At 44.2% G+C, this 13,471-nt stretch overlaps 1 protein-coding gene across 5 annotated transcripts in view; it reads left to right on the top strand.

The window, feature by feature from the left end:
- The window catches only part of SERAC1 (serine active site containing 1), a 311,524-nt gene that overhangs the window by 282,221 nt on the left and 15,832 nt on the right, over positions 1 to 13,471 (top strand). For all 5 annotated transcript variants that reach the window (XM_069234574.1, XM_069234575.1, XM_069234577.1 and 2 more), the window contains 2 exons: positions 4,989 to 5,171; positions 11,110 to 11,253. In XM_069234574.1, the coding sequence (XP_069090675.1) occupies positions 4,989 to 5,171; positions 11,110 to 11,253 (327 nt within the window). The remainder of the gene's footprint in view (positions 1 to 4,988; positions 5,172 to 11,109; positions 11,254 to 13,471) is intronic.

Below are 13,471 nucleotides of genomic sequence, written 5' to 3'. Positions count from 1 at the left end.
GGGGGAGAGCCTTGGTTTGATCTGTTCTCTGTAGCTGAGAACGCACATTGTCAGCACCTCTACACCTTGGAGTTTCCAAAGAGTCTCTCGATCAGAGACGCGTCCTGCCTTGAGTGCAACTCAGGGCTGCCTTTCAGCCTATATCACTCCTGCCTGAGTTCTCTAGAAGAACAGAACAGACAGGGTTCAAGTCATCTTAGTGACTCGGAATTGAGCACAGAGAGTATGGTATCCAGAACTCCTGGCCCTGAGCATATGTTGTCAAATCGGATTGGCCTTCCTGGAGGACCTGCTGGCACAGCAACAGGGCAGTGTTCTGCAACTGGGCCTTCGTACTCTCCAGCTTTCATGCTTGGAGATTGAGCAGTGATAGCTGAACACCTTTGCAAAAGATCTGAATTGGTGGTTGCTGGACTGGGTTTGGGTCAGCAACAGAACTCTCTCCCTTCCTCTCCAGAATGTGATAGTGGTGACCAATGCACCGCCCCTGGGTTGGGGCAGCCATCTGGGAGAGGTGGAGATTAGAGGCCTCTGACCTTCAGCAAAGACCCAGCTCCACTTCACTTTCTGGAGCTGAGGGCTATCCGCTTGCCCTTGAAAGCCTTCTTGTTGTCAATTAGAGGGAGGCTGGTACAGGTGCTTATGGATAACACCACCAACATGAGGTACTGCAGCAACCAGGGCGGGGTAATGTCACTGACCCTGTGCCAGGAGGCCTTGCCCCCTTGGAATGACTGGACCATCTAGAAATTTCCCTTGTTGTGAACCACCTGGCAGGATCATTGAATGCCAGAGTGGACGAGCTCCGCCGTTGATGTTTAGTGGATCATAAATGTCAGTTACAACCGGGGTGATGCAAGGTCTCTTCTGTGACTGGGGGAGAGCCTTGGTTTGATCTGTTCTCTGTGGCTGAGAACGCACATTGTCAGCACCTCTACACCTTGGAGTTTCCAAAGAGTCTCTCGATCAGAGACGCGTCCTGCCTTGAGTGCAACTCAGGGCCGCCTTTCAGCCTATATCACTCCTGCCTGAGTTCTCTAGAAGAACAGAACAGACGTGGTCCAAGTCATCTTAGTGATTCTGAATTGAGCACGGAGAGTATGGTATCCATAACTCCTGGCGCTGAGCATATGTAGTCAAATCAGAAAGGCCTTCCTGGAGGGCCTGCTGTTAAAGCAACAGGGCAGTGTTCTGCAACTGGGCCTTCGTACTCTCCAGCTTTCATGCTTGGAGATTGAGCAGTGATAGCTGAACACCTTTGACCTTTCTCTTAAGGTTGTTGATGTCATCTAGGCAGCCAGGCGCCCCTCATAGAAAACAGTATACGTCTGTTGTTAGGACTAATATGTAGATTTATGCAGGACACGCCAGATTAACCCCCTCCAGGCCAAGTTATCTGGCCTTCTGTTGCTTGCCTGGCAAGGCTTTGCTTTGGGAACAATTAAGAGTTATCTTTCAGCCTTCATAGGGTTACCAGATTAGCCCTCATTGTTTAAGTACCCTGTGGTGATGCGATTTTTGGAAAGGATACAGAATATGCCCCCTCTCCTTTGTAATGCCTCAATGGGATCCTAATCTTTTCTTCACTTATTTAATGTGCACTCCATTTGAGCCAAATCACAGCTGTCCCCTATAGCTCCTCACTATTAAGACTATGTTCCCCATCGCCATTACTTCAGCACGGTGCATGATTGAGCTTCATGCCCTTTGTGTCAGTCAATGTTATGCTACCTTCTTACCTGCCTGGCAGGGCACTTATTCCTGCCCAGACGCAAAATGAACAGCACTACCATCCTGGGCTGGCAAAATGAGAGAAACATCTGTGATGCAGAGAGAGAGAATTCCCTGTGTGCCAGAGACATCTTTTGGTCTTCAGAGTGAAATCCTTGTTTTCACAACATCACGTCTGACTTTGTCATTCATCTTTGCTTAAGGGGTATTTGCTGCACCACATTTTTGGCAACTAGATCGCCACCCTGTCAGAAGGTATCATTACATGGTGTAGAATTCCTCTGTCGTAGTTGGTTGATTGGTGTTGACAGCAAATAATTACTTGTTTGTAATAGGAAGGCGCCAAGCTTGTTGAGGGCATGGTCCTAGACCAAACAGGGTTGAGCATATAGTTGGACTTCTGAATTACTTTAATTTTGTATGGGCAAATATGATTTAGCCTGTTCACATATCGGTGAAGACTTCAGTGAGTCTGGCAAACAAAGTTAGACTGTAACAACAAGAGTCCAAGAATCACTTTAACAAGTAACTTGTAATTCCTCTGTAATTTGGGTCCACCAAACTACCTAATCCTTACTGACAGGATTGCCATTATATTTGTTGTCTCTAAAGATAGTATCATTTTTCTTTACTTCTGTAATCTACTCATTTACAGTTGTTTAGGATCACTAGGTCTGACTTTTTGATTGAATTTGGCACTTACTCATACCTTATCAAAGGGCTCTGGGTTGGTGATTGACAAAGCTGTTTAAGAACAGATTTGGGACTGTAGATTCTAGGCACCACCTCCACAAACTGGATCTGAGAGGACACCCTTAATGGTTGTAATTTCGACCTTACTTGGAGTGAGTGGTATTGCCATAGGTAGTCTGTGTTGTATGGTGATTAAATGGCTTTCTTAGGTAGTGCATCACCTAATAGGCTGAGTTAGTTGAGTTTGTGACGTGTCATCTGAATCTGTGTGTTACTGGTGTTCCCCATTTAGACTGTTAATACCCCAGGGTTATGTTTGGGTCTTTCATATGAGGTTTCTTAGTCAATGAAATGGGTGATCCATAAAGGATGAGAAAACAGGAAGTTGACGGGATAACTGCTGAGAGAAAGCAGGGAGAAGAGGGTGATGTACGAGGGCTGCAACTGAGAGTACTGGTCTAGGCTTTTAAAGATTCCATGAATCCAGGCATTGCTCAGGAGGAGGCTTACTAGAGACCTGTATTCAGAGATGTTTTGTCGCCTCTCTGGACCAATTAGGTATTGATCACCCACAAAGCACCAACACTTGCCTGCAATACCATGAATAAGATGCTAGTTGAAGCAGGGAACAGATTGGTGTGCAGGACTGTCTTTTGTCAGGACTTGAATGGAGGCATTTTTGACTGGCAAAGAGTGCCCTTCACCTGCATGATAAGGACCAATGGGGTAGGCTGCATGATCTTTCCCCTAGCAATAAAGCACATTTACAATTCCTCCACTAGGATGCGATTCTTAATGTTGGTTATGGACATCATATTGGGCACCAGGTAAAGAGGGAATTGCTTCAAGAAGACAATCATTGTTAGACACCCCTATTCTACTGTATAATAGGATATTAAGTAGCAACGGTTTGCCCAATAAAAGAAGTGGATTTGTTTGCTGGAGGTTATTTGTAACTTTCACAATGACAACCTCATTTTAAAGTGTTCTTGCCTGTTATTTATGCGTTCAAAAATCAATATAATGGTCAGCTTTTTAAAAGCTGACATTATAGAAAGTTATACAAACCATTTACAAGTTTTAAAAATTATAGTTTTAATCTTTTGTTTAGTGTAACTTCCCATAAATGGAAGCCAGCACTGTTGCATGGATGCCACAACTAAAATGACCCCACAAGTATGATTAAAAATACCCTACAACCCCCTTTCATCTGATTCATTCTTGCAGTTTCATAGCACACCATCTATTTTTTTAATCATTGGATGTTCCCACTGAACTATCGCCTACTGGTAGGACAAAAGTAGGAAAGGCTAAAGTGGGGCATGCAGGAAGATGGGTAAAGAAACACCCTCACCTAATTCACTATCTTTCCAAAACAGAAGTCTCCTAGTCTTTCACAAAATCATGCTACCTCCACCCATGACTACAATCCAGTATTAAGAGATGCAAACCAAAGATACACCTTACAACTGCCCCCTCCTCCTGGCATGCAGAAAACAGGCAGCATTCCTAAGCCCATCCTGAAGATTCCATCACTCTCAAGACAAAAACGTTATTGTTGTGCCACATCTTACATTTTTATGGATTACTCTCTGCTGCCATAAAATCCAAGGTGGACACCTGATGTTGCCACCTACACTGTGTTTGTTCATAGTAGTTTGGAAAAATATGTACTTATATTCTCTAACTCAAAGGACCCCTGCATCAAAGTTGCTTTACCACAGATGGGTTGCTGGATATCCACATCTTAACCTACAACCCTAATGGTCCCACTGTCTGAAGTCACAGCTCCCTTTGAAGCATTACAGGGGAGCCTATACAGCTGACACACTGTTGCTATCCCTTCATGGTGTTAAGGGCCAGTTGGTCAAACAAAAAAGAACACATCACCTCAACAACAGGTGTCTCTGGTTCAAAAATGGGAGAAGCCCAAAACACAGATGTTGGCCATCTTTCATCCATTTTCCAGCGTCCATCTTTTCTAAAAATAACCACTGCTCCAAACACATGTCTAAACTTCTAATGCTCCTTCACCTGCTCCCACACACCTCCAGTCTTACTTTTAGACAAAACATTTAGGCTTTAAGCAGTGTTGCTGCTGATTCTACCTCTGTGGCCTTGAATTCTATTTTCTTCAGCCTTTCCACCTCAGTCCAGGACTTCCATAGCTTCTTTCTAGTGTATGACCAGGTCTCTCACCAGCATGCCTTCGCTCTGGTCTTCTGCCTATTTTGTTTTGTTTGCATTGTAGTAACAATCTTGGTTAGCCTTCTTTCACTCCAGTGTGCGCCGCCTTGCATCGTTCGTTGAGCAGGAGGGCTTACTATAGCTTCTATTAGTAATTGCAGCTTTCCCCCCTTATCTGAGCACTGAACAAAAAAAACATACAGACTTGTTTTTCCTAAAACAAGGTCCTTCTTCTCGGGACTAGGACAACATATTGAGCACCAGCTGTTTCAGCTGAAATACCTCGAACATCGTACAAAGATATTAAACTTCCTTCTTTACAAAACGAATCTTCTTGCGAGTTTGCTTATTTTTCAACTATATTTGTTTGGTTGCAGGTCTCCTGGTGAAAAAGATGTTGTTAGATGCTTCACGAAACCCAGATATGAAAGATCTTGTTAAGAACACCAGAGGAGTCCTTTTTTACAGTGTTCCTCACCATGGGTCGAGGCTTGCTGAGTACTCAGTCAGTGCAAGATATCTCCTCTTTCCGTCCGTTGAAGTCAAAGAACTAAGCAAAGGTAATGCCTCCTTGTAACTTCTTTGCACATAGTTACTGTATTTTCAGTGCTGCCATGATTCCTATTGACAAGTGATATTTGAAGTAAATCAAACTAGTGGCTGTGTTTAGAAATTAATCATTCCATTTCTACTTTACAAAGCACATGACAACTGCTGCTTGAAATAATTTACCTTCACATAGTAACACCCTTTTATACACATACTAATTTCATTGTTAGGTGTATTTGGCCATTTCATCGAAAAAAAATCTCACTCAGTATTGACAAAATAACATAGACTTCAAAAGATCTATGTTTTTGGTACACATAATTTCAGGATTGGGCAATTGTGTATTGTGTTTCTAGTGCAGTAACAGAGAACTTTGGTAGAGTTAGTAAATTGTGATTAGGCCTTTGCCTGGATAAGTGTTACCCTTGAATCTCTTGTTCTGAGCTGTAGAGCATCAAGTGTCACGAGAGGTGACCTTCCTTTTTTCCCATCATGGTTGGTGTAGCTGTCTTGGAAGTGCTACTTAACAGTCAATACCACCAATAATAAAGCTTTTGCGTTTCTAATACAATTACACTGCTCTTTATTGTGGCTGGAACTGCTTCATTGCTTTATTCCAAAATCGCCAAATCTTCTGCCAGTCGCCATATAAAAATGTAACAAAGGTCATCAAAGCTGTTTGATTCTTTATTTTTGTGCTTTTGACTACTCATTTCTTTTAGAATTATTGAATTGAAAGTAAAGAAGATATGTGTATCCTGGAACGATGGGTACAGGAACTTGGAACATGATTACCCTTGAGCTACTAGAAGCCAAGTGTAGGAGGCTGGCCTCGCTTGTAGTGGGTACCAAGGGGTACTTACACTCTGTACCAGGTCCAGTTATCCCTTATTAGTGTAGAAGAGGTGTTTCTAGCAGCTTAGGCTGATAGAAGGTAGCTATAGCAGAGCAGCTTAGGCTGAACTAGGAGACATGCAAAGCTCCTACTATACCACTGGTGTCATATGCACAATATCATAAGAAAACACAAAATAAAGGTACTTTATTTTTATGACAATATGCCAAAAGTATCTCAGTGAGTACCCTCAGTATGAGGATGCCAAATATACACAAGATATATGTACACAATTCTAAAATTATGCAGTAATAGCAAAAGGAAATAATGCAAGCAGTGTAAAGTTACAATAGATTGCAATAGGAGCACATAGGTATAGGGGCAACACAAACCATATACTCCAAAAGTGGAATGCGAACTACAAATGGACCCCAAACCTACGTGAGCTTGTAGAGGGTCGCTGGGACTGTAAGAAAACAGTGAGGGTTAGAAAAATAGCCCACCCCAAGACCCTGAAAGGTAGGTGTAAAGTGCACCTACAACCCCCAGAGGGCACAGAAGTTGTGATAGGGGGATTCTGCAAAGAGAACAAACACCAGCAATGCAACAACAGTGGATTTCCGGACCTGAGTACCTGTAAGACAAGGGGACCAAGTCCAAGAGTCGCGACAGGGTCAAGAGTGGGCAGGAGCCCAGGAAATGCCAGCTGAGGGTGCAAGAAAGCTGCCACCGGGTGAAAGAAGCTTGGTGTTCTGCAAGAACGAAGAGGACTAGGAACTTCCCCTTTGGAGGATGGATGTCCCACGTTGTGAAGAAGCTTGCAGAGGTGTTCCCACGCAGAAAGACCGCAAACAAGCCTTGCTAGCTGCAAGGGTCGCAGTTAGGGTTTTTGGATGCTGCTGTGGCCCAGGAGGAACCAGGATGTCGCCACTTGGATGAGGGGACAGAGGGGGTGCCCAGCAAGTCAGGGAGCCCTCACAGAAGCAGGCTGCACCCGCAGAAGTACCGGAACAGGCACTTAGAAGAAAAGTGAACCGGAGTCCACCCGAAGTCACAAAAGGGAGTCCCACGACGCTGAAGGACAACTCAGAAGGTTGTGCACTGCAGGTTAGAGTGTCGGGGATTCAGGCTTGGCTGTGCACGAAGGAAATCCTGGAAGAGTGCACAGGAGCCGGAGCAGCTGCAAATCACGCGGTACCCAGCAATGCGGTCTAGCATGGGGAGGCAAGGACTTACCTCCACCAAACTTGGACTCGAGAGTCACTGGACTGTGGGAGTCACTTGGACAGAGTTGCTGAGTTCCAGGGACCACGCTCGTCGTGCTGAGAGGGGACCCAGAGGACCGGTGATACAGTCTTTTGTTGCCTGCGGTAGCAGGGGGAAGATTCCGTCGACCCACGGGAGATTTCTTCAGAGCTCCTAGTTCAGAAAGGAGGCAGGCTACCCCCAGAGCCTGCACCACCTGGAAACAGTCGAGAAAGCCGGCAGGATGAAGCGATACAAGGTTGCTAGTAGTTGTCTTGCTACTTTGTTGCGGTTTTGCAGGCGTCCTGAGCAGTCAGCGGTCGATCCTTTGGCAGAAGGTGAAGAGGGAGATGTAGAGGAACTCTGGTGAGCTCTTGCATTCGTTATCTGAAGAATTCCCCAAAGCAGAGACCCTAAATAGCCAGAAAAGGAAGTTTGGCTACCTAGGAAGGAGGATAGGCTAGAAAGAAAGGTAAGAGCCTATCAGAAGGAGTCTCTGACGTCACTTGCTGGCCCTGGCCACTCAGAGCAGTCCAGTGTGCCATCACACCTCTGAAACCAAGATGGCAGAGGTCTGGGACACGCTGGAGGAGCTCTGGGCACCTCCCAAGGGAGGTGCAGGTCAGGGGAGTGGTCACTCCCCTTTCTTTTGTCCAGTTTCGCGCCAGAGCAGGGCTGGGGGATCCCTGAACCGGTGTAGACTGGCTTATGCAGAGATGGGCACCATCTGTGCCCATCAAAGCATTTCCAGAGGCTGGGGAGGCTACTTCTCCCCAGCCCTGACACCTATTTCCAAAGGGAGAGGGTGTAACACCCTCTCTCTGAGGAAGTCCTTTGTTCTGCCTTCCTGGGCCAGGCCTGGCTGGAACCCAGGAGGGCAGAAACCTGTCTGAGGGGTTGGCAGCAGCAGCAGCTGCAGTGAAACCCCCGGAAAGGCAGTTTGGCAGTACCCGGGTTCTGTGCTAGAGACCTGGGGGATCATGGAATTGTCTCCCCAATGCCAGAATGGCATTGGGGGTGACAATTCCATGATCTTAGACATGTTACATGGCCATGTTCGGAGTTACCATTGTGACGCTATACATAGGTAGTGACCTATATGTAGTGCACGCGTGTAATGGTGTCCCCGCACTCACAAAGTCCGGGGAATTTGCCCTGAACAATGTGGGGGCACCTTGGCTAGTGCCAGGGTGCCCACACACTAAGTAACTTTGCACCCAACCTTCACCAGGTGAAGGTTAGACATATAGGTGACTTATAAGTTACTTATGTGCAGTGGTAAATGGCTGTGAAATAACGTTGACGTTATTTCACTCAGGCTGCACTGGCAGGCCTGTGTAAGATTTGTCAGATCTCCCTATGGGTGGCAAAAGAAATGCTGCAGCCCATAGGGATCTCCTGGAACCCCAATACCCTGGGTACCTCAGTACCATATACTAGGGAATTATAAGGGTGTTCCAGTATGCCAATGTGAATTGGTGAAATTGGTCACTAGCCTGTTAGTGACAATTTGGAAAGCAGAGAGAGCATAACCACTGAGGTTCTGGTTCGCAGAGCCTCAGTGAGACAGTTAGTCATCACACAGGGAACACATACAGGGCACACTTATGAGCACTGGGGCCCTGCCTGGCAAGGTCCCAGTGACACATAGACTAAAACAACATATATACAGTGAAATATGGGGGTAACATGCCAGGCAAGATGGTACTTTCCTACACAAAGACCTTTACATTTGCTTCTGTGCTGATTGAGATTTTGCCTATTACCATGATTAATGGCTTTTAATGTATTTCTGAAATCTTGAATGTGATTATCTACGCTTCCTATTTGTCCTACTTGGAACCCTTGTGTCACATTTGTATGCAACTGCCCCTGGTTCCATACTTTTGTTGCATTTTCCTTTGACAGGCATGTTTTTAAGTGGGTAAATATTTGAATGTTGTGTATCTCTATGCAGGGTGAGAATGAATTAAAGAGGTAGGGTCACAAGGACCTGAAGTATTTACAAACAGGGTAAAGTCAATGGACAGATGTCAAGGAGTTGCTGGCAGGGACATGTAATGACGTGATGATGAAGGGAAGAGAAGCTAACAGCCATACAGTAGTAAGAATAAGTAGATAGCACTCATCTATGGGATTTAAGTTTCAGAGAAGCTGAGAGCAGTAGACATTGGGCACACAAGTTAGCAAATGGTAGAGCATAAGTCATTGGACATTTTGTAGAGAGATGTCCAATGAATAGAGTCAAAGAAAACATCAGCCATATGAAAGCCACAGACATGACCATGAATTTGTCATGGACAAAGGAGAGCAGACATTTGAGAGACAGGAGTATGAAACATTAGGCATCAGTAAAGTGGAGACTCTGGTAGGAGCAGATGTATGGGGAATTGGAGCAGGGGAGGGAAATATTTCCCTTTACTTGTCTTTGGTTTGGAAAAAAATCCTTCAAAAGGGAATAGGAGACAGGCACTGGTTAAAAGGAATTCTACAACACCAGACCATCTTTGGAAAGAGCTCCCAGTGAAAGAAAATTAAGCATGCTAAAAATTGTGGCCTGGGTACCTCGGGATGGCCCGTCTCAAAGAAAGATTGTTTAATCACTGTGGTGGCTTTCTCTGGTCGGTCATTTCGTTTCTGCAGTGGCAGAGTTTAGAATGGTCAAGCAGCAATTGTCTCAGATGTAAATTAGGCATGGCCCCCACGAGGTTTGGTTGGCTGAAGTAAGCGTTGCAGTCCTAGGATTTGATGTTGTCACAAAGGTTCAGAGTATCAGGAAGCAGTAAAGGAGGCTGATGAAGATTACTTCTTGATCAGCATAATTACTGAAGCTTCATCCCGATTCGTTGGATTTGGATGAATCTTTAGAAACACTAGTCTTTCTGGTAAGATTATTTTATTGTGTAAGCAGACTTAGTCACACAGTCAGCTGTATTTGAACAATTCTTTGGATCCTTACTAGCTTTTTGCTTAGCACCACCAATTGATGTGACAAATATGGGTTTTTTCCGTCCCTGGGTTGTGAAGGGCAAAGAGGTTAGTTTGAAGTGTCTTGTAAAGAAACTTCTTGGCCTTGGATTATGGAGGTCTGCAATATCCTTCTGTGGCCATTGGCTATTGTGCTCCATTGATTAGTTCTTCCAGACAGTAGGGTCAAACAGCAAGACTAGTGCCCTTTAGAAATATTTCAGTGCCCATACTAGATGCGTATTTCACCTTTGTACTTTGCTGATCTTGGCTATGTTAGATGGATTTCACCTTACTCAGCTTTTGTCGTGACCCTTGGCCATTAAATCCAGTTAGGTCAGCCCTTTGTGTTTTCAGATTTCCTGCAGTCTCATCTATTGCTTGAATTATTTTCCCAGACATCTGGTCTTCCTTAAACCTGATTATCTCTTGATAACATTATCAAGGGCTAAAAATACATGGAGTTGTTCAAGCCATTACATTATCCCTAAACGGTGAAATTTACAAGTGGTGCTTTGTGTTTTTCTCTAAATAGCTAATTGCTTGATAATTAAATTTGTAGGAATTAGAATCAAGTGATGCACCAATCAAGTTAGGACGCACCAAATATTTATATGACACCTAACTACAGTTTACAGTAGTTCATACGTTTTGGCAAATTAGTGCCAAGAGATGAACTGTAAAACACAATTATGTTGAATTTTCTTGCAGGGTTCCATTTCAAGTCCTATTTCTTGGTACCAAATTTGCCCTTTACTGTAGCAGTAGGAGCCTCCAAACAACAATGGGATTCATATGCATAATGTTATTACAAACAGTTTTCACTACTTGAAATTGTGTATATAGGTGAGGTTGTCTGCGTATAATATTGTTTCTATTTTTACACCCTCCTCTTTGTAAAGATTCTCCTGCACTCAAGGAGTTAAATGAAGACTTTGTAGAGTTTGCCAGAGAAAACAGTTATAAGGTATTGAGCTTCGCAGAGATGTTGCCAACAAGGATAGGCAGTGTGGTGAAACTGCACGTTGTCCCAGTGGAATCAGCAGGTAAATGAACTGTATATTTCTCTCCTCCATTTCTGTTGCAAATTTATAATGAAGCAATAATCCTTTATGCTTGCACATTCAGAAACTTCCACATAAGCGGATAAAGGGCACTAGAGTATTGTACTGAATCTCTCGTATTGTAAATCAGACAGTTATACACTACCAAAATTCTGCATACTCATTTTCTCCTAGCTGGTCGCTATCTACCCAGGCGATTCATGTCGTGTCTGAGCCAAAACTCAATACAGTATCATCCCACAGTAAAATACACTACTTTAGTGTGGGAAGATCACAGAGTTCTCAGTTAGTCACAGAGTATGCCTGCAATGGGAGTCTTGCTGCTTATGAGGAATTATTCATTTCCTGTGCAGAAGACTTAGGACCAGATTTATGAAAAGTGGTGCTGCACCTAGTGCAGCGCTATTTTCTTGCGCCCCTTAGTGCCCCCTTAACGCCACCATGTGTGTGTCATAATTAAAATACAGTGCACCATGGCGGTAGCCAGGGGTACTAGCGTCATAATTTTTTACGGTAGTCCTGCACTTTCAAGGACTAGCATAATTTTTTTTTACGCTAATCCTGCAAAGCACCCAAAGGCCCATTGAACACAATGGGTGCCTCTTTTTAACGCCTGCACTTAGCAAGCATTAAAAAATGCAGATAAAAATGGTGCAAAGAAATCTAATAGATTCCTTTGCACCATTTTTACAGCCCCCCTAGCACTGGAACGCCCCCTTGCATACATTATGCCTGGCACAATTGATTACAAAGTGGCACAATGCAAGCATTGCGTCACTTTGTATATATGTTGCAGCGTTTTTGCCCTTCCAAAGCCACATTAGCGTAAAACAAATGATGCTAATGTGGCATTGGAATGGCGCTAAGCCACCATAAATCTGGGCCATAATATGTACAGGAAAATGGCTCTGCTACTGTCCCTGAAAAATATTTCTTTCGGCAAGTTCATATGATATGTTTAAATTGTTCCCTGTCTGTGAATATTTACAGTGTTACTTATTTTGAAATATTTTTAATATGTTTTCATTATTATCCTGTGAATGTTGTTGTTCATAAGGTTTACAGAGAGACATTTTTATAGACAATATATGTTATTAAACATTTTAATATTTCCTTGTATTTCACAAAAAAGTGATTCTTCGCCTTTTGAATACCACCAGGTGCCATACTGGATCGGGAGAGTTTTTCTCAACAGTTCCTTTGCATGCTGATAGGTGGTGCTGTGCAGGTCTGCGTCAGGCCCATCCCACCCTGGAAGTGCTGTTGGGGCCACAATACATCCACTGCCTACCCATGTCAATGTCATTTAATTTCTTTCCACGCATTTCAGTGCAGATCCAGAGCTCACACTCTTGATTTCTGCCCCTTGGCAGACTTCTTTTTTTAACATTTCTCCAACTTTTCCATTGTGCAAGGGATATGTTTTAAACTCTGAAAGAATTGCCACAAACTGGTATCAGTGTCCGACCCTCCTGAGCTCTGTCTCTGGGTTCCTTGCATGACTTGAAATTGTGCTGTGATTGGGCTCGGATAAATGTAAAGGCTATCCGGGACAGCCAGGTCAAACTCTACATCATTGAGCACCATAGAAAGGCTCGAAAGGTCCAGTCAAAGTTAAGGAAGAGGACTCTTTCTAGTTTTTGAGGCCTTTCCGGAGAGTGGTTGTCATCATGCTTCAAGTCCTCAGGTAAGTAAAAAAAAAAGCACAAGAAGTTGAAACATGGCTCCTCTTCTTCCTGCCACTCTCCCCAATAGAATTTACGGGGACACTATCATACCGCAAAGTCTAGGTCTCCCACCTTTGAACCAATCCTGGTGCTAGTTCCGATGAAAGGATAGCAGATTCAGGCCTTCAAAGGGGCCATGCTGCAGATCTTTGGATTCGTCTTGAGCAGCTTCAGGCTTCATCAGTCTGACAAGCCCTCCTGTTGGGTTTCTGCTTGCAGATTCGTGCCTGCCACCAACTGTCTCCTGACCCCATTCTGGGTTCTGCCCCAACTCCAGGGCTGTTGCCTGTTCCAACTTCTCACACGGTGCCAATACCTACACAGGGCCACATGCATTGACGCCACTGATGCTTGAGGAAGAACTCATAGTCCTTATGTACTTGGAAACAAATCCAACGCGACCTCAATCAAAGCCCTCGCCCACCCTGACCTTTGACTCAGCCTCAATCTGGTTCCAAAACGCATTACAAATA

This window comes from Pleurodeles waltl, chromosome 5, assembly GCF_031143425.1.
Source record: "Pleurodeles waltl isolate 20211129_DDA chromosome 5, aPleWal1.hap1.20221129, whole genome shotgun sequence".
Taxonomy (NCBI): Eukaryota; Metazoa; Chordata; class Amphibia; order Caudata; family Salamandridae; genus Pleurodeles; species Pleurodeles waltl.
Note: the sequence above shows the minus strand (reverse complement) of the source record. Positions and strands in the feature narration are given on the sequence as shown.